At 39.2% G+C, this 22,226-nt stretch overlaps 1 protein-coding gene across 4 annotated transcripts in view; it reads left to right on the top strand.

Moving 5' to 3' along the window:
* The window catches only part of THSD7B (thrombospondin type 1 domain containing 7B), a 318,202-nt gene that overhangs the window by 238,158 nt on the left and 57,818 nt on the right, over nucleotides 1-22,226 (top strand). For all 4 annotated transcript variants that reach the window (XM_065070332.1, XM_065070334.1, XM_065070331.1 and 1 more), the window contains one exon: nucleotides 593-771. In XM_065070332.1, the coding sequence (XP_064926404.1) occupies nucleotides 593-771 (179 nt within the window). The remainder of the gene's footprint in view (nucleotides 1-592; nucleotides 772-22,226) is intronic.

Raw genomic sequence — 22,226 nt, 5'->3', positions numbered from 1 at the left:
AGAACAACCAGACAGAAGGGGGAAGCAGGTTTTACCTGATTCTCCCAAAAGCAAGTCCCACACTGCTCCAGTTGGTAAATCCCACCCTGGCTGCCCACAGGTCCCTTGTGCGAGCTCTGGTGCCTCCACCATCCTCGGGTTCTGGCTGCTGGGAAGGAACCCACAGCTCCCTGCCCATGCCAGCTCTGGGGATGGCTGGCATAATGCTAAAGAAGTGCAAAATTGAGCTTTACATTTAGTTCTCCAGAAAATATTATGGCCAGATTCTCATAGGGAAGATAGTCACCACCTCTTGGTGACCAGCAGCTTCACTACAAATAGTTTTGTCCATGTGTGTCCTTTACATCAGTCAGATTAGTCACAGCCTTCCAAGTGGTCATTGGACTAAACCAAGTAGAAATTATCTTTACTCACTCCTGTTCTTTACACATAGTATCATAATCTCACGTTGGGAGAGCATTGTCAGTCTGCCAAATATCTTCTCTTTAAGAAGTTCTCATTTTGTGTTGATTACACAGATTGCAGTGAGACATCAGAGGATCGGAACTGATTAGGCGCGGTGATTAAAACCTTTCTTAAATTTTTGGTTTAGGTTACATTGAAGAATCTTGCACGGTCCCTTGCCCGTTTGATTGCGAATTAAGCGATTGGTCCAGTTGGTCCCCTTGCAGCTCTTCTTGTGGACCGGGGGTGAAAGTCCGATCCAAGTGGCTTAAGGAGAAGCCTTACAATGGAGGTCGTCCCTGCCCCAAGCTGGATCTCAGGAACCAGGTGAGCAGCGTTAAATAGCCAACAGAAATTTCTCTGTGCTTACTGTATTTTTGATTGTGATGAAAAGCTAATGTTCTGGTGAAGAAATTAAAAATAGGAGTTATCTCTGGGACCATGCTTCGTGTCAGATTTTGTAGGCAATCCTTGAATTCCTTGAGGATAGAGGGGGAGATGCTCATGTAACAGCGACCTGAAACACCGTATTTCTAATATAAAGAAATGTTTATCTCCCAGAGCACAGGGAGCCTTAGATAAATAATCCCACCTGGATAGTGTATAAGCATGAGTGAGCTCAGATGTCATGGATGTTTTAAAAGTCTTTAATTCTCTGAGACTATGGTTGCTGCAAAAACATTCATTAAATATATATTGCTATTTTTAGCAACATTTCCCTTGAACACAACACAAGTTCCCTTGAATATTAATCTCTGTATATTCAATATTGAAGTATCCCATCAGAGGAAAGTAATCTCTATATTGCTGCTCTCTAAAAAAGATCAGCATGTATATAAATGCTCTTTACTGCTGTATGCATTTCTGCAAAACTAATAGTGATTTCCTACATTTGCTGATTAATTCTCAGCACTAATTAACGCTGATAAAGTACTATTACGTTTTGCCTGTCCTTTATTTCAGATTCAATTATGAAAATTAATAGGACAGAAGCAGTCATGCTGAAGGGCTTAATATATATATATATTTTATGAATATATATATAAAAATATGTTGCATAGTATGCGTAGCAGGTCTTTAATAGTATTCATACAAATATTTGCTTGTGTAGTGGCTTGTAGGTGCTAGAGCTGGTGCATCCCTTTGTTTTTCTGTGCAACCACTGCTGCAGCAGTCATGTCCTGGGGTGCAGCATCGTTCTAACACCTGATTATGACATTGCTTCATTTTCTTCACAGGTTTTTTTTGGGTTTGTGTTGTTGGTTATTTTTTTTTTACTGTGGGAAACTTGGTAAATACTTTTTTTTCCTTTTTCCTTATTACTATTTTAAATTCATAGGCAGTAGCCTAACAGAAGCAGCAGGAGCTATGGAAGTGTAAAACTGCAATAAAGTGCATGTTGTCCATACCTCAGTGCTTTTCTTAATAGATCAGACAGATCACCGAGGAGGCAAAATGTAATCCCATCATAAGTCGTATGGTTACAATAAGTTCCTTTGTAATGAAAAGATACTGCGGCTTGTTACCCATAGACACAGCAGACTACTTCCATTAAAAGTAAAGTTATTGCTATAAAGTGTTGCCTATTCCCACCCACATTAGCTTTGCTAATTTCAAAAGCCTTTCAGAAGATATTAAAGGAAAGAAGTTGTTTAAACTTGGAAATCACGTCTTTGTACCGTTTATCGGTGCTTGCAAAGTGCCATGGCTGGGATTAATAGAAATGTGGTTGGTGCTTTTTACGTCTTCACCGGGAACCACACATCTTGATCTAAAACCCATTGAATTCATCAGAGGGCTTTCTATTGTGGGCTCTAGTAGTGACACCTCAGAATGGGATTAAGGTCTGTTCCTTTAGGTTTGGGACTTTTTGTTTTTTGGGGTATTTTTTTTTTTGGTCTGGTTGGTTTTTGTTTATTTTTATTTCTTTCCCCGTTTTGGTTTTTTTTTAAGATAGAAACAGAATCTATTTCTAGGTGTTTTGGCGCACAAATGAATTGCCTTTTTCCAGTTTAGATTTATAAGATTGGATCAGATCCTATATATTTCAGACCTTTTAGGATAAAAAGAAATTGTCGTGCTAATCAGTAAAATATATTTATATGTATATATATATGCACAGTTAGATATGCACTCATATACACATGTTGTGCTTGTGTGTATTCATTGCCTCCCAAGCACTTCTCAGCCTTTAGCACAGTTTGGAAAGGGTTTTGCTTTACACCCACTGGACTTGGGCCTCCAGCAAAGATTTATACCCACCGAGGTCCTTCGGCACCTTGCAGCCTGCACAAGTCACCCACCCAGATGGTAAACTCAATTAGCTGCTCGTGCTGTGGTTTAGCTGAGCTGGGCACATACCATGAATCCACTGCAAGGCAAATCGTCTTCTATTTCCTCTGGTCTGCGCAGTGTTTAAATCCTAGAGAAAAGCCCTATAGATTCTTTGTATGTAAGTATTTGATGTGCTCATTATTTTTGTATAATTTAGGTTAAATACCTGAAGTAAAATACTTGCTTTTCTTTGGTATCAGACATGAGGAAGCCAGATCACCTCGGTGCTGAGATTTGCTCTATCTTTCACTGACTACTGTGTTATATTGTGTTTTATGCAGTTGATAAAGACATTAGATAACGCAGAAGCAATAATAAAACTCCTCTAGGTGCCAGTGGATTTCCTTTATTATATCCTCCAGTATTTTCTTTTATTATTCTTTAATTATTGCTTCTGAGCTTGTGTCTTGTTATTGCTTAATCAATTACTATGGAGAACCCTCCATTTTCCAGTGTCTTATAATTAAAGCCCTCAGTCAGTCTGGGTCTTTTTCTCGTTAAGCGAAATAATCTTTTCAACCTCATCTTGTGAAGGGTGTTTTCTAGGCTTTTTGGCAGACCCCCTATGTCTTTTTTTCCAATACTTTTCAGTTATTTGACATAAATTTAGCTACAGAGAATGTTATTTGCAACACTATTTCAGCAATTCTCTCTTACCATTCCCACCATGTGCGGGGCCCTGCCAATACAGGTACTTTAGCAAAGCTACTGCCTTGGAGAGACGGGCAATTTTCATGATCAGAACAATTTATTTGATGAATATGAGTAATTATTTGAGTCACATAAACTGTTTCATAAAAGACTTTCGTCCTAGAGTCAGTTCAATCAGCACAGTGCAGCTTGCTTCTGTATTTAGGACAGAACCTTTTAGCAGAAGTTTGATTTTATACAGAGATAATGACACATCCTGTTATTCCATGATAGTCTCTGGGTTTTATGCTCTTAATTCCACAGAGGTTTTGGCTCTTCTGGAGTATCTCGAAGCCATTCTTTTGGATGTCTTCATCCCCCCAGGCCTGTAGAGCTTCTCAAGGAGTCCACTCCTTTTGCAGTAGACACGAGAAGTACACTCAGGAGAATTAAATCAACTTTTATGTATTTCTTCTTCTCATTGTAGTCGAAGGACTAGGTTGAACCCTTCTGGATTTTATTCCAGGTTGTTATTTTCTAATAGAAGTGAAAAACAGTTTACATGTGCTGTAAGCACTTGGTATTTTGATATAATCACTTGATTTGATACAGTCTTAAATTTCCTCTGCGTTATTGTCCTGTGAAATTAAAAGATGAATTACAGTATTTGGGGGAAGAGATGACAGTATTTTAATGCAGATCCATGTAATGTGTTGAATTACGTTCTTCTTGTACCTCTAAGTGTTTGGAAATTGTTGAAGAGTTGGCTAACTACATTTTGCTCCATCTTTTAAAGAAATTGGGCATTGCATGGAGAAGCTGTGCAGCTCTTATCTAAGGATATGATTGCTTCTGAGCAGCAGATTGGATTATGGGGTCAGCTGGCAGATGTTCTTGGCAGTGCAATGCATGTTAAAAGAGGTGTAGCATTTACATTTTTCTATTTCTGCTCTTATTTGAATGCACTTACACAGCATGCCGTTGCTAAGCTATTTAATATGTAGTTCTACATGATGAAAGGTTAAATATGAGTTATGGGGTGTTTATTGCTTGAATATTCTTTTATAGGTTTTTCAGGATCACTACAAGAAAATGCATCTTATTTTAAAGACTCACGAATTCAAAGGATTATCTTTTTATTGATTGCTCTAATATATATTCTTGTCAAGATTTTCCCTCCTTCTCTTTCCTCCCCCCCTCTCTCTTACTCGGTCCTGCTAAAGGACAAATATCATAGCAAGTAGTTTATTCCCTTTATATATACTGTATGCATTTCAGCAAACATTTCTAAAGGGTTGGGAGCATTTCTAAAAGCAGGCATAGCAGAAAAAACATGTAATATATTTGGAATTTAAACTTACTGCTCTCTTTAAAATGAATATTTTATTCTTAATGACATTTTCCAATGTTCACTCTAGAATATGAGAAATGCGGACACCTTGCACATTACAATTACTTTTCCTGAAATTGCATACGAAAGTTTAACGAGAGGGAAACGGAGGACAGTGGAACATTTACACATCAGATTTCTGAGAAGCGGGTGTGAAGATGTATGAATTTCTGGTAACCTTTCCATAGAAGGTGACTGGTTTAGTCCTACTTGTGCTTAAGACACAACACATTTTTTTGGTCAGCTAAAAATGCATTAAATTTCTTTTCAAAAGTGAAAATCTTAGAAAATTATAGGCTTTAAAAACTCACTATTAGAATGTAGAAGATTGGATGGTCTCAGAGACTGCTGTTAATTGTAGAAGCCACAGTCTCTTTGCAAGGCAAAGCTGGGCTTGGGCTACAGGATGGCATGTGTGTATGTATGTGTGATATCTTTCTTCTTTCCTAATTTGGAATGTTACGAAAGGTCTGTTCTGGAAAAGCTTTTTGGTGAGATGTTTCCAGGGCTTTTCACACTTTAAATTCCCCCCCAAACAATGAAAGGAAAACCAACACAGAGGTTTGCAGAGTAAAGTTGGACTTGCCCACATTCAGTAGCCATTTCTGAAGGCAATTTTTGGTTCACATTTACTAAGCTAAAGTTTCCACCATCCAAAAATTCCTTTAGATTGTATCAGAGAAACTCTGCCTAAGGAAGAGCAAGGGAGCGTGGCTTATCACAGGACTCTCTAGTGAAACAAAGTCAATTCTTATTTAGGTAGGTGACTGCTCTCAGAGCAATCATTTTGCGTACAATAAAGTTTCTGAATAAGCAATGTATAACGCTGCAGTATTTCTCCTGTTTTCCTTCGAGTTATACTCCTCTCCTTACCTGCTGACACAAAGTATTTGCAACCTCTTTCATTTCTCTTTGTTCCCTCTCTGACTGTGAGTTGTTAAAATAGTAGTTATTCTCTTGAGTGTGTCTGGCTAGAAAAGATTTTATTTTCATGCTTCGTTTCGGTGCAATACTCGGTTGTTCTCTTCTTTTGCATAAATACGTCTTTTACACATACATAGCTTGGAGAAGAGGAGACTGAGGGGTGACCTCATTCATGTTTACAGATATATAAAGGGTGAGTGTCAGGAGGATGGAGCCAGGCTCTTCTCAGTGACAACCAATGGTGGGACAAGGGGCAATGGGTTCAAACTGGAACACAAGAGGTTCCACTTAAATTTGAGAAGAAACTTCTTCTCAGTGAGGGTGACAGACACTGAAACAGGCTGCCCAGGGAGGTTGTGGAGTCTCCTTCTCTGCAGACATTCAAACCCGCCTGGACACCTTCCTGTGTAACCTCATCTGGGTGTTCCTGCTCCAGTGGGCGACTGGACTGTATGAGCTTTCGAGGTCCCTTCCAATCCCTGACATTCTGTGATTCTGTGTGTGAGTGTATGTGGATGGGTATGAAGCATTTTCAAAAGTGTTTGGCTCCTGCGTTAGAAGCTGAGCTTGAACCCAACATTGCTCATTGTTATCACTGAATTAGCTCACATCCAATTGCTGGATGGTGAGTTGCGTGTGTAACCTCCACCTTTCAGTATCAGAAATTAGTCTTCAAGAATATCAGTAATTATGTATTAGCTATATATAGCTCCCGCTTAAATCACTTCTTTTGCAATATAGATTTCTAATTGTCAGGAAAGTCACTGAAGTTTTTTGAGGTGCTCATAAAATCTGTTCCTCTCGCACATTTGAGCTGCCAGGAGTTCATTCCTGAGCCCAGTCCTGTGCTGCTGTCCCCGCAGCATCGGCTGTGGAAGATCCCATTCTCTGGCATGCCAGCAGACGGCTGACCTATATTTTCCTCTGGCTCTGTCTGTCAACGCTCGTTTGCTTCATGTGCAACTTAACTTCTAGAAACAAAAATCCTATCCTTAATCTCGGTTTTACCTTCAGAAGGTCTGATTTCCTCCCACTCAGCCTTAAAGTAAGGAATTACAGCGAGGCAAGCATTTGTCCTCTGATTCTAGTGCAGTTTTACAGTATCATAAAAAATGACAAGTTTTTATGCCTGCTACACTAATGCGGGAGAATTTTCAGTGTCAAAAATAGCAAAACCCACCTGGTTTCCTTATACTTTTCTTGCTGTGACTGGTGGTTTTGATATGAAACAGTAATTTAGTTCATTAAATGAGCTGGATCTGTGTACCCTGAGCCCTATCTCATTTTCCCAAAGTGAGTGTCTGGAGAGTCTGCCCCGTATGTGGGTCTGGCTTTGCTTCCTAAGGAAAACACAAACATTTCCCGTTTGTCCTTCAGGATAATAAACCCGGTAGCACCTACTCTGGTTCCCAGCATATTTTATATTTGTGTGCAGCTTCAGCTTCAATCCACAATTGATTTTCATTTCTCCTGCAGGTTTTCTGTTTTTTTTTCTGTGTTTTTCATGGGTGGCAATTGTGGAAATATGTTTATATGACTTGAATAAAGAGTCATATAAACATATTTCCACAATTGCCACCCATGAAAATCTTTAGCCTTGCAAAAATGGAAGAGTTTTAACAACTTCCTCCAAAAGTATTTTTTCACTTGGCTTTTTTTCCTATATAGCTCCTTTAAACTTCTATATAATAATAATACATATTGATATATGGTGTAATGCTATTTTCTGTAATTGTGAGAGTACATCTGCACTTTGTGAAATTAAATATTATACAATGCCAGTCTCCCTATGACTCTGAATCCACAAAAATTAGCAGCCTCGTGCTAATTGATTAAACTGCATCTTTCTGCCTAATGCAGTCCCTACTGAGTTCTTCATAAAATATGTATCAAAGGAGGACTTTTAACACTAAAAGCAAGTGAAACATTTACATCTCTTGAACTGAAAATTTATCCGTAATTACGTCTGATCTAAATACAGAGCTCCTGTGTTTGTTGCTGAAGAAAGTATTTATTGTTTGATATGATAGCACACTGCAAAGTATAGTGAATAACAGGAGTTATACCAAAAGTGCTTTGTCCTGTTTATTTCTCTGCAGAGGAGATAGAATTAAATGGAAAAAACAGCCGTAGAAGGTTGGGTGGCCCAGTGGAGAAAGTATTAGTATTTCACCTAAGGAACTGAGGTTAAATTGATTTGGGCAATATATTTTAAGGAAAGAAGTTTGGTTTGTGCTGAATCTCTCGTGGACAATATGTCATGTTGAAGGACCAGCACACACTACGTGTCATAAATCAGTGTGACAGCGTCTAACACCGAGACTGAACTTACTCTTGCTTGTCTCTGTCTTAGGAGCAGGAGAACACAAAGGATTGATGCCTTGGTTATTCCTTGGTAGCAGATTTAATCTTGGGTGTTGTTTTTCCCCCTCTTCCCTCTTTTTAGAAAGTTTTCTGTTTCTGCATAGTTCTACACCATAATTAGTTCTAAGTTTTGGGTTCACGGTGTTTAAGGAAGGGGAAATGCTGCATAACACTTAAAATAGGGACCTAGCTTCTGTTCTAATTGGAACAAACCCAGGAATATTCAGAATAAAAAATGTTGGTACGTCTTCACCTTTTCATGTGGTAGAAGATGTGAAAAAGAGCTATTTGGCATGATGCATTTTATCGCATGTGACTTAATCTTCAGAAAGAGTGAATTACACAGAAGTATCTCTTTTCTTGCTTTTGGCAAGTTAAAAGCAGATTTTGACATGTTTTCTTTCTCTTTACTCTCTCTTGTAATTCCCTTCTGTACAAAATTGGTTTCCAAAATATTATCTTGTTGATTACAATGTGGAAATTTCTTTTGAAACAGATTCTAAGTCAAGCAATGAAGTCAATGACAGTAATTTATAGTTCTACAGAGCCTGCCACATAATAACTCCAAAACCTTTTTGAAGTGTGAATGCAAGTAGATATTGGTAAGATGTTGAACGGGGGTGCATTGAGCAGATCTCTCCAATCTGGGATGTTTGTGTGTGCAACGCGAATCACATCCAACCTGAGCAAAGGTTGGGTTGGACTTAGTTGGGTTGGGTTGAGTTGGTAAATAAGGTCCCGTCATTGGCCTGATTTAGCATCGACTACTGTCAGAAACCAGGGTGAGGCTATTCTGCCAACAAGCTTTAAGAAAGGGCATCATGGCAGTCTGTCTGATGTTGAGAAAACTGCAGTAAAGAAATGAGTTTACAGGGCAGAATATCTCATACATCCTTTGGCCATCCAAATATCTCTGTCTCTTATCCAGACCTTTACACTGAGCTCTTCTGCGTTGGCTCTGCTAGGATGTGGCTCCAGTTGAGTTATAAAATTTTGGTCACTTTTTAAATTTTCCGAGTGGACAGCAGTGTCTTTTAGAAGGACTGAATTTTCTCCTAAATATATATCAGATTCTGTGTGTCCGCAGTTTAAAGTTGACCACATTCATGTGGTGTCTTTATGGTTAGAGGAGCAGAGTTTGCTAAAGGTGGTCTGACTCACCTGCATGCTGTGGATGTATCCTGAGCATTCATAGTGGAAAATTCCTACTTTCTGACTTTCCTTTTTAAATAAGAGAGAATAATTGGAAATGAAGCTGCTGTTCAAACAGGAGAATGGACACAGAGATATATGTATGCTATGTGAATTCTTCCGTCAGAGCTACTGAAAAGCCCAGGGACACTCAGGCACCTCTTGTGTGATGGTCCTTGAAATAACCCTGGTCTTGCCTTTTTTAAGTATTTAATATCACTGTGTTGTTCCGTCTACAGCAGTTAGCATTGAATAATACTTAACAAGTATTAATATTTTTTCTGCTGCAGACGTTTCTTATTCAACTTGCTTTGTTTTATGCACTGTACGTGATTGATGGAATCAGGAATGGATTTTATTTTCTTTTTATGTTGTATAATTGGTTTCCTCCTCCAAAACAGCAGAAAAAAAAGCGCACATGACCTTCTGTATTCCTCTTGATCTCTCCTCTGGAATCCTTTCCTCTGGATGGATTACACCAGGCTTCCCATCAGCTAAATGTGTGCGTTTGAACTGCAAGTTGAACACATGAGTGTTGCATCTTTTTTAGGTGACAGCGTCAGGATCGTCAGCGTTACCAGATTTCTAGCTGGAATATAAACCACTTGGAGATTTTTGGCTTCAAGGCCCAATTACAGCTTTCTGAGCGTTTGTCAAAGATAACTCCTATGTCAGGGAGGTCTGTCCTTTGCAAGGGCTGCTTTCCAGAAGTTGAAATTCATTCTAGTCACATGCAAGTGGGTTTGGGGAAAGAAAGGAGAAATTACAGCCGTCCCCACTGCAGAGCTGTCTGGGGCCCTCCCTGCCATCCCTGTTTTAGCTTGGACACTAAGAAAAGAGTTGCAAATACAAGTTTGCATGAATTCAGCTAATCCTACGTTGGTGCCTATAGATCATGACACATCTTTGTGTTATAAATGTGTTACAGGCTATAGCCACCAGTAGAAAAAACTAAAGGCAAGTGGATTTTTGTGTATGAATGAAACGCCAAAGGGTAGATTCTTCTTCTTCAATAAGATGTGTATTATGTCCTGTCTAGTTTTATTTACTGCTTCTCACTTGAGGAGTGCATAAATCAGCACTCCTGTGTAGTCTGTTGTGATTTATTGCCTAATTAAAAGTTATGAGGGCTTTTAATCTGTCTATAATTTGTATTATTTTTGAGTCAACTGTTTCTCATATTGTAACTTAAGTAGGGAACATGCATTATTTTATGAAGGGCTTGTTTTGTGGGCCCTCATATGCACTGACAGATGCTGCACACAACGGTGTCTCAGGTGTTCCAGATCGACTTCAGAGTTCAAACTCAGAACCAAAGATAATTATATATTAGTGCACTCAATAAAGTTTACCCTGCATCGATTATAGTTTGATGGCAAATATAGTTTATGTGTTTGTTAGAGTTACAGATTAATTTTAAGAGGGATGAGACTCATTTGTGGTTTGACAATAAACAGATGTTAGCTACACTTTAATAATTTAAAAAACAGGCTTTAAATGGTTATTTACATTTTAATGGAGAATTAATTTTGCTCTAGTACTCAACCACATGCTGTTATCGAAACAACAGAACAACCAGTTTTAATGTTTTGGTTTAGTTTGGTCATTGGGTGATTATTTTTTTTGGTTAGTAGGCTACTGTTGTGGTTTTTCCTTAATTGGGGCTATAACCAGCATGAATTGTAAAACCAGATATTTCTCCACATGACTTTCTGTTGAAGAATAAATACAGTGTGCAAAATTCAGCTTTTGTCTCGGAATAGCAGAGATGGCTTGAGAATTTCCAGTTTTGAGTTGCATGTTTCAGAGCATTTGTCCAACTTGAACTTTGGGTTTATCTCCTTGCTCAAATTTATCTTTATTGTTTGAAAACATGTGTTGGTTCCACTAGCAAAGCTTTGTTCAATCCTGGCATTTGAGATTCCAGGTAAAAAGATGTGATGTCAGTTTTCAAGTCATTGTTGGCGAGGGCTCTTTGCTGTGGCTTTTGGCCTGAATAAGAATTTCGTATAGCTGAGAGTCAGCTGCCCTCTGTTGGTTAGTTCAGCTGTGCTGTGATTTCATTTGTGTTTTTTGTGGCTTGTGGTGGGATGGATGGGAAGAGCCTTTAATGAATGAGTCTGGTCATGTGTTTGAAATCAGAGGGGTCCTTCTACTATTCCACCCCTGCTCGATGCAGGTGTAACCATGCGAAATGCTCCGCTTCTCTTAACTCATTAGGTTTTGGATTTCTTACAGAACTTTGTATGTAATTGTCACTGTCTTAAGTGTTTCTGAAGCAAAAATTGGTTCCTGGATTTTTTTTTAAACCCTTTTCTTTAAAATATTATTTCAGAGTCATTAGTAGAAATAATGAAATTCATTTTTACTTTATTAAAATTGTTTGCTATAAAATCATGTAGAAGATGTTCCATGCCACGTTGGATAAAACCTGTAACTGTCTTTTCGATATTAAGAAAGACTTTTATTCTGCAGGAGTTTGAGACTTGGACAATTATTATTAATTAGTATGAACTTTGGCAATTAGAAATGTTAAACCAAGGAATATCTGTCAGCTCTGCTGGTGGGTCTACATTAAACTATTTATTCCAACATCTGTTATGTTTAAGTGTCCTTTATGCTCTTATAATTCAGTCTTAAATTATGACTTTCAGCTTTAAATTATGACTTTGCTGAAAAAAATGAGAATTTTCCTTTTTTTGAGTAACTGACATTATGTGGTTCATGAACTTTCTAATTAACTACCAGGCATAAGGACATTTTCCAGCTTGTTCTGAAGAGTCTGAGTAAAAAGAGTAATGTTGAAAAATAGTAAAATTCAGCACTCTCTTCTAAGCAAGACTTTGAAAAGTAATGAAGTCGTAGGCCACTTTTATAATGTCTTATTATATATGTATTTCACTGGTGAAAATAATGAAAGTGCATTTGTTAATGCTGTTACACAGAGCTCTATTTAATACATGGAGTTTGGGGTTTCGCTCAGTTCTCAGTGGATGAGATGTGTGCTCCTCGGTCTGTGCTTTCAGGCAACACAGCTGCAGTGGCCGGACTTTCCTGGGGCACCTCGGCTGGTTTGGGGTTTGGTGGCAATGCTTAGTGGTCACTGAGTCCCACAATCTGGTCCTTTATGAGTGTGCAAGTTTTCAAAATTTCTTAAACCCAATCCGTTGCCGTCATTTAAATTCAGCATACTCTCAAGTGGCCATCTGGAACATATATTTGTATATGTAAATCTTTCTTTTGACAGCTAAGTGGTACTATCTTTGCTGCTGTTAATCCCGTTATTAAGGAATTATTCCTCTGTAACTAGGAGCCAGACCTGGATCAAAAGGTGCATTCTTCATCGTGAGGGTGCTGAGGCCCTGGCACAGGCTGCCCAGAGCAGCTGTGGATGCCCCGGCCCTGGAAGTGTCCAAGGCCGCTTGGACGGGGCTTTGGGTGACCTGATCTAGTGGAAGGTGTCCCTCGATCTTTAAGGCCCCTTCAATCCCAAACCATTCTACGATTCTATTCTCTGATTGTTTGCATGCTAAATTTTTACCCGCTTTCAATTCTTCTTTGGTTCAGCACGCAGTTTAGTTAGAGTTTGATTTACAGAATATAACCATGTTGCTTTTTAATAAGGCTCAGATCTTGCTAATGCTACAGGACGGAGGATTTCGCTCCTTGGGGTGGTCACAGTGAGGGCTGCGAGGCAGCACACCCGGTTTGGAGCCTAAAGTTTCTAAATGCGTGGGCATTGAAGTTTTTCTTTCGCATTGCTTTTCCCCAGCTAGTAGCTGGTTGTAAAGTTGGATGGTAAATAAACAGATTTATATTTGTTGGAACACAAACATCAGTGAGTACTTTAGCAACTAGAGTAGCAATAGATATTCATTAGAAAATCCATCGGAGAAATCAATTATACTTTGAGTTTGTCTTGTTGAGAGAATGAAAGTACTCGGCCCGTGTAAACCAGATATTACTCGAGTGATCAGCAGGTGGGCAGACAAAATAGGCTTTATGGATAGTCTCACAGGTGAGTAAAATAATAAGAAGAGATTAATTTTCTATTCTGTGTGTTCCCAGAGCAGCCATTGACAAAACAACTGGGTTTTTTTGAGAAAGAGACACGGAAGATTGTATCTTACACTGCACAGTATGTACACAACTCATCAGTCCTGACAAAGAAAAGTGATGATTAAACTCAATCAGATTAAACATTTGCATATAAAAGAGGGTTTTCTTAATATTCATTTCAGGTCAGTGTTTGATAAATGACTCGCAGATTTTCATCAGCATTCTCATGTCTTCATTTTTGCATAATAAGTGTCCTCTCAGGAGCTGTATGCGAACAGCAGCATCTTAACCATAGTTCTTACCACATAGGAGATTCAAAGTACAAGTTGTATTTGGGTCGTATCTGCACGCTAACCTCAGGAATTAATCCCAGCCAGAGGAAGAGTACATATTTTTAAAAATTCATTTCCGTGTTTCCACCCTGTGATAGTAATGTGTAGTGTACCCTGGTACCCGAGAGCTTAGCAAGGGGAAGCAACACAAATGGTTTCTTAAGTCTTTCAGATAACACGAAAATGTTTGCTTTATTTGAAGTAAAATGTTAATTTTAAACAGATTTCTTTTTGTCTCTATACTACAGCTTAGAAAAATCCAAACCTATCAGGCAGAGCTCTCCCAGCACTGATTCCGTACACCTGATTTCTATACAAAGGGATGAAAATTCATTTGCAATCAGAGCTAGAGAATAATCAGGGCCTGACAGGTGTTGATTTTTGTGATGGCCCTGTGTTTAAAACCAAGGATGGGACTCTTCTCTTTCAGTTCCTAATGATGCTCAGGGAGTTACTTCATCTTAATGTCCGGCTGTGCCAAACAACGTCAGACAGTCACTCTTCTCACAACACCCCCTATCAAAAGCCTGCGCTTAAAACTTAATTGTGAGAAATCTGAGTACAGATCCAGGCTCTACATGGCTTATTTCTTCTTTCCCCTCTGTAATTCACAGCAAATAGTCTGTGCCTGAGCTGGTGATGGGCACTTTGTGAGGGCCAGAACATGCACTGCCTGACCAGGAGGGGTTTGTGGCAGCTTTTTGCTTCTGGAACATGCCCATAAATCCAAGGCATATTATGTGACAGCAGATGCAAACACCGATTTTATGTCCTGTCTTCTAGCTAGCGTTTTTCTAACTACTGTGTTATTCTAAACAAATGTTATCTCTGTAGTCTCTGGCTTAACTCTCATCATTGAATTAAATAAAGGCAAATTCCAGTGAACTTTTAAGAGACGTAGAACTGGATCTGCTTTTTTAGAGTAGTATTAATTTACACAACATTTCTTTTCTGTCTGTTCGGTGAAGGTGAGAACTTTGATCCAAGTCATACATAAAGCCCTACAAAGTGGTCTCCCTATAGAATCGTCAGTTGTTTTGTATACCAGAAGTTTGTGTATTTATGCTGGATTCTGATCTCATTTGCAGACTGGGTAACAGATGAAGTTTGACTCTAAAAGCAAAAAGATAATTTGTTGGCTTGAACCGATGTTTATCAATGGAGTTAATAATGAAAGGAACAATCAGTCTCCTCCACATGCTTCCCTGAAATGTGTCCAATAGCATTTGCCACGCTATTGGAGCATCTTTTAAATGGTAAAATAGGAAACATTTGTTACTTAAAAAAGGTTTTGTGTACTGCAAAGGGAAAAATACAGAAGTTTGGAGTATGTCTCAAAGTCACACGAATGTAAAGTGCTCTCTGGATTGTATTGCAAGCATCCAAGGGAAAGGAATATGCGTCCCAGGAAGGAATTACAGCAGAACCAGGTAAGGTCAGAATAACCTGAGATAATGTAATTTTATTTAAAGTAAAGTGAAAGTATTGTCAGACGTCTGTACTTCATGTTCCATCAGTTTAAGTTGTAGCTTCATTTATGGTACTGCCCCTCCATTAAGTTCTGTGAGAGGGGAAAAAATGTTTAAGTATGGTGTATAACTTGCAGTGTGTAAATAGATGTTTGTTAGGGAAGACCTTCACTTTTGAGTTTTACCATGTTAAATTGTTGCTGGCTTTTGTTGTTGTATTTGATGTGTATAAGGGTAACTAAATTATTAAAAGTAATCTGTCTTTCCTCTTTTGGTAGCTGGTCATTTTAATAGTTTTTAAATCCTTGTGAGGAAACTGAATGGGAAGTCTTCAGTTAAATAATAAGCTTCTTCCTATTTCCATTAAATTCAATTGGTTAAAACTCCTATGGAAACCAAAATGGGACACTTTTTGATGCTTCCACACCAGCCTTGCCTGCTTCCTAAACCAAAGCTGTTGGCACTCAGTGTTGCAAACAGCACTGACTGGAATAAAAGAAGCATTTGACATCTAGAGGTAGTTACTAAGAACAAGGTTGTTGTGGTTGGTTTACTTGTTTATTTATAATTACATTTTGTAACAATCTGTAAAAACCAATAATTTATCTTAATGGCATTAAATTAGTCATTGCTTGAGTCAATTTCTCTTTTCTTTGATATCTCAGAACTACCTAAACCCGGTTAATAAATGCTAAAGATAAAATCCAATTCATTACCTCCTTCAAGTCAAAGATCACTTTTTCAGTGGTCTTGAATTTAATTTGCCTTTAATTCATGGTTTCATCAAGATAACTCTCTGTTTGGTTCCCTCCTCCAGTTGAAGGTTTGCAAGAAAAGGAATGTGTGATCAGCCATGGGGAGGTGCAGCAGGTATTACGCCACCTTCTTCCAGGTTCACCCGTGAAACACTTGTGGTATTCTTAGTGAACATAGGATTAATTTCTCCAGCATAGTCACCGAAATTGCAGGTAACTTTATTGGCCAGTTGAAAACAATATTAAACTCTGCCTTGGCACCAGGCAGGTGATCGGCATGACCCCGGTGGAAAGGCTGGCCCATGCTCTCCTGTTTACAAACCTCATCATTCCCAGACTGAGTGGATGGGTATTTTTTTCTTTGTCTTGTCTTTGCTGAAATTTCCATTAGTACTAAAAACTGTGCTCCCTGGTATTTTCTTGCATTGCAGACTTTATAGGGAGAAAACATCTGTAATGATAAGAGACCCATTCCTCGCAGCTCTCTGTTTCCACACATATCGAGCCCTTTTAGCCTCTCCTCACAAGACAGGGGCTTCAGTCTCACAGCCACCCTGATGTTTCTCTGCTGCATTTGTTGCTGTTTGAGTTTGCAAACTAAGCGCCCACATTTTTACACACTACACCAAAGAGGGTCTTAGCAAGGCTTTGTGAAACGCTGGTAATTGCATCCCATCTTGTAGGGAAATTCTAACATAATACCATCCTGGACTGTATTTTCCTCTGTTTTATTTCACAGCCACATCATATGGTGTTTCATCTTGTGATTCCCCCCCCTTGTAGTTTCCCAAGGCTGTTTTTTTCTTTTTAGTCTCCAAATATGTGATCTGCTCTCTGTACTGCTGAACTGCCACCTCTTTCTGGTACTTCGGTCCACATGCCACATGGTTCTTGCTCCACACCGTTCCACTTCTCTCTGTATAAAGATGTAATTTGGCTTCTGGTCTTCAGCAGAATTTTTAACCGGACTGTAGCTATTTGTGTGCCAGTGTAATTGGTGAAATATTAAAGACGACTGGCTCTAAGACCAGTGACACTAATAACTTCCCCCCAGCCTGACATTCCCCATTTAACATTGCTGTTACTGTCCTAACTCTAGCAGTTTCAGGCCAATTCAAAACTTCTGTACTAATCCCCCATCTTCTTCAATTTAACTAATAACTTCCCAGGTGACGTGGCAGTAGAGCTTTACCAAAATCAGACAGCTGAGGTCTCTTTGATTTCCTTTCTCCAGAAAGTGCATTGTCTGCTCTAAAAAAGATGTCAGATTAGTTTTCTGTGCCTTACCCGTGTTAAACCCATGTGGTATTTCCCCAAATTATCTTAGCTTCCCTAGCTTTGATTGTTCTTTCCTTAAAAATTGTTCTCAAGTTCTGCTGCTGCTGAGCTTAGAGGAAAGGGCTTTTAGTTCCTCTGCTAATTATTTTTCCTCTTTAAATATAGATATGACATTTATTATTATAAATCAAGATATTGTTCTAGTCTTGATTGATTATTTAAGCTTGCTACCCCATGTGGAATTTCCTATGCCTGTTCTTTCACTAGTCTGGGTGGAAATTACTTAATTCCTCATTTTCGCACATTTGGTTTCTTGAGATACACGTTCATCCCAGCTGTTACCATCATTGACTTCAATGACATTTGAAGCACGTATGTATGTAATTTGGAGTTACTTTGTTACTGTCTTTAATCTGTACTCCAGCCTCACTGTGCAGTAGCTGCAGTTTGCAGGTTATCTCTTTACGTAGCCAACAAATCTTTCATTGCTTGTTTTAGTATCTTCCAAAGCAGCTCCCTGGGCTGGGCTTTGGTACCTGTGTCCTCCACTCTGCTCCTTGGCCATTCCTGAGCTCCAAGGTGCAGCTTTGCTTTGGTCCTTCCTTCAACTCCAGGTGAACTCAGTTATCCCCAGGGGACATGCTCTATCTATTGGTCTATTTGACAAGGGAGGACTTGGCACACTGCCTTCGAGTTTGTTTCTTCTTGGGAAATGAATCCCTGTGATTGGTGGCATCTGACTTGGAAAAACTCCAGTCTCCATCACCAAGCAGATCTTTCAACCTTATGATCAGTGACTTTCCTGCCTGGTTCCCTTGCTGTGCAGAAGTTGCCCTTTTGATGCCAAGAACTGTGACTGAAAATGCCAGCTTGCCTTTTCTAAGGGTTCTGCTAATGTCAGTTAATACTTTAATTTAGAATTGGCATATAATTGGATACTCCCAATTTATTTTTATAACCAGTTCTTTTATTCCTTTTACATATCAAAAAGAAATCTCGAATAGTATCGCCTTCTTGTTTCAATGGCTGAATTAACCTGTCACCGACTGCTTTTGGGAATATCTGGTTCTAGTATTATTATTAGCAGCATTTGTTCTCCCATAAATGAGAAGTCTTATTAAAAAATAGCTCTCTAATAATGCTGCTTTTATATTGAAATCCAGCTCTGAAGTTCTGTAGTGTGTTGCCCTCCAGCATCGTCACAATGGAACCATCACAGTGTTCCTGTCTGCTCCCCAGATAATTCAGCTTGGTTTAGATAAACTTCTTCAATAATTTAATTCACCTCACTGAGTCTCATTTACCTCTCACTCTGGTGAATCTCCATGACTTGAGGTAAGTCCCTCCTGATTTATGTGTCTGTAAGAAGAAACTTAAGCTAGCTAAGTGTCATCATTATTTAGAGCCTTCCAGAGCTGTGCTCTGCTCCTTTTCAGCAGGTAATGCAAATGTTTGTATTTATTTCCCGATGCATGAATTGTAATTTGCTGGGGGAGTTTAGACTTTTCACTAATACAACTAAAGCAATATTTCAATACAAGTTTTGACTTAATATGTGTGTGGGTATTAGGGTGAACATGGATATGCACAGAAACAAAAATCAGAGAAAAAAATGAAGGCATAAGCTATGTTGAAAGTACACTGCGTGCTTACTTATTTTGATTGTTCTAAATACCCTCATTAAAAAAAAATAATCATAAATTCAGAAAGAACTCCCAATAATCAGTTCAAAGGAAACCCACACATAGGAAACTGAGATGACTTAAATCCTGATCAAATGTGTAGAAACCAGTTGAGCAGTTCAGTTTGATTTCACTGAATGGGCAGCTTCGTAGAAGCTGAAGGTCCCTTCCTCCTCTAGCTGTTTGGTGTTACCCTTTGGCCGAGGATTTGGTCATTCACTCACTGACACACAGTGTTCAACCTCGCCACTCTTTAGCCTTAAATTAATCATAAGTTTAAGAATTCAGGTGCACTTATCATCCTGGGAAATGCAGGATGTTAGTTAATGATGTTAGTAATTGGTGTTTGATGAGGAATGTTTTTCACCTTGTGATGAAATAAAATCTCTGAATGTTTGTTCACATGAAAAATAAATAAGAATGTGGGATGCTGGCCAGGAGGTCAGAGAGAAAATTAATTAAGAGAAAAATTTTCTAAGAGGTTCTATGGAAAAAGGAACTGTACAAGTTGATGGCCTCGGTGCTATTACTGTATGTGTTTTATAGCTTGCAAATTAAAAATATACAGATTTGTAACAGCATAGAAAAGTTTAAGAAGAACTTTCAGCCTTTAGTTTGTCCTGTTTGTTCTCTGAAAATGTTCACTTTGCAGATGCTAGCTGTGAGTTCAAAAATAATTAAGACAAAGACCCACACAAACAGTTTTCAAAAAGGTCATCATTTATAAATGGTGCAAACTTAGGAAAAAGCTCTCTTTTTTCCTGTTGTAAAATATCTTTGTCATTTTTTTCCCCACTTAGCCCCCAATTTGGTTTGAGAGTATGTGGCCACAGAATAGTGCAAAAATGGACGTCAGTGGAAGTGTCTCGGTTCTGTCTCACCTGTCTGTCTGTCTCCAATACACTAAAATGGCAAATTATCCACAGCTGGAGTGGTGTCCTGTCTGCATATTCATTTCACCTCTGGTTTTCTACCCCAGCTTCTGGTTAGACAGCCCAGCCATTTGGTGTGGGATGGGTTTCAGTGGGGACACGCGGAGATACAACCAGACAGGGCTGCACTGCTCAAGAGCCATGACGTGCCCGGAGTGACTGCTCCAGATCGGGTAACAAGTTTGAAATAGGAGAGACCATGGTTATGAAGGTGCTTTCTAAACTATAGATGTTCTACCTAACTGTTACACTGCTTTTATTCCTCACCTTCAAGGTGTTTCATAGGAATTATTTCTCCTTTAAGTGTCAGTGACCAGGTAAAAGCCAATTTTGGACAAATAGGCGCATTATTTACCAGAGAGGTTCTGTGTATTGTAATGCTGCATATACTAAGTATTACAGAGACGTTAAACTATTTTGCAAAGCTAACATATATACCCTGCTGAAAGGCATTCAGATCCTTACCTAAACAAGAGATGAGAAAATCTGATCAGATCCGACTCTTTAGATAAAAAACTAATGAGCGTGAAGACTAAGTAATGACTGCCAGATTGGGTTCATTGTTTGTACGGTGCTTTGGGCTGAAAAGTGGCCATTTATATGATATGTGATGATGACAGCTTTATTAAAAGAAGCATTGTTTTGGTCCCAGTACAGATATCACAAGTATCCAAATCCCCTGAACAACTGCATTCTCTTTTTCTTTTTAATTTGTAATTCCTTTTATTCTTTGTGACTCTTCCAAATTAGTGAAGCATTCTTCTGTTTGTCACATAAAATGCATTTTTTTTTCTGTGCATCAACTATTAGCAATAGCCCAGACCCATCACTGTAACACAGAAGGGGATAATAGGCTCAATTATCCTTAAGCAATTGCACTTGTAACTATTTCATGTCTTATTTTGGTATGTAAATTTGATTCTTTGCTGAGTCCCATGGACACATCTTCATTTTGACTACTGGAAGGCACAGTAGGATAAATGGATTAAAGTAGGGGAACTAGCTCTTAGCACTATTTCTTATCAGTTTTATGATAATGCCTTCACTGATGTTGTTGCTGTATATACACAGAAGACAGGTTTCTTCAGAAGTGGTTGCCTATCAGTATTGAACCAAATGTAGAAAATAATAAATCACAAAACAATGGGGAAGGATCAAAGAGCAGTGAAAAGAGTGGTAGTGCTGAGATTATTTGGTCATGCTGGTTGACAGTAGACGTAATGGGATGGTGATGCTATTTTTGCAATGTTATTTTTTGAAAGAACAAGTACAATAAATAGCATCCAGTATTACGGAGAGCCATTCAACATAGATGTCCTGTCTGGCTGATTTTAGGAAGAAGTGCGGCTTACAGCAGGAGCGGATCTTCAGAAAGTACTGAAAGCTGGGGAAGGGGATGATATTTCATATTAATTCCAGTTAAGTATTCCAGAGGGCTGCATAAAGAGAGGTATAACACAAGTTCAGATGTGAGCGCTCCTCGCTGGTGTCATTGACGGAGCGAGGTGGGGACAACTGGAGTGAGATGGGCTAAAATAATGTGTTGGCTGGAGATGAGCACTTCAGATATGACAGTGTAAGTGCTAGTTGAAAATGGAACTTGAAGCCATGGGGGAGATAAAATTAGCCACGGACAAGATAGGAAGAAAGAAAAGCAGGCGAGCTGAGGGATAGCTCTCCTGTGCCCCGTAAAAAGGAGGATAAGTGGAGAGAGCAAACTTATGAAAGGCATAGGAAAGGGACAGCTAACTCCTCTTCTCCATATAATTATTCCTTGATGCAGCAGATATATATAAAATAGTATGTAACAACTTTGGATTAGAGACCAGCTTTTTTGTTCTTGTCTGAACCTCAGGCTTTTAACAAACACACACCAGCAGCGATGTGCTCTGGCAGGAGCCCTGCACCAAGATGCTGTGGAGTACACGTGCTCTTGCCTGTCTGGCCAGCCTGGGACGGCAATTTCGGGTGGCAGCTTGTGTTTGCTGCTGATGTCCCCGTGTGCCACAGCAGGCAGGGACACATGGCTTCTGCCTCTGCAGATGGAGGTACCTCTGCAGGGAACATTTCCAGCTGGGAGGAGGAGGGGAGGGTGAAGTTTGTCATCACCAGCAGGTGGGAAAATTTGCTACTGGCACTTAGTTCATAACTTGAGAGGGTTTGACCCCACCTGGCACAGCCGTATGCTCTCCCTCATAGCGTTGCACCCTCTAAGTCTCAATGAAGCTTTTCTTATTAGAATGGTTAGATTACTAATTTTTTATTAAGTGTTTTCTTGCCAGGTTATTCATTGGTATGGAGGGAAGTGAAAACATGAGGCTGATGGGCAAAGCTGCAGCTGTAGGAGGTGCATGGAGGAATGCATAACTCCCTCCAGCTGCCCAAAATTGGTAGCCTCTAAAATACAGTCGTTCTCCTCCTTCCACCCTTGCCTCCCGAAAC

The sequence above is a fragment of the Columba livia genome, chromosome 7, assembly GCF_036013475.1.
Source record: "Columba livia isolate bColLiv1 breed racing homer chromosome 7, bColLiv1.pat.W.v2, whole genome shotgun sequence".
Taxonomy (NCBI): Eukaryota; Metazoa; Chordata; class Aves; order Columbiformes; family Columbidae; genus Columba; species Columba livia.
Note: the sequence above shows the minus strand (reverse complement) of the source record. Positions and strands in the feature narration are given on the sequence as shown.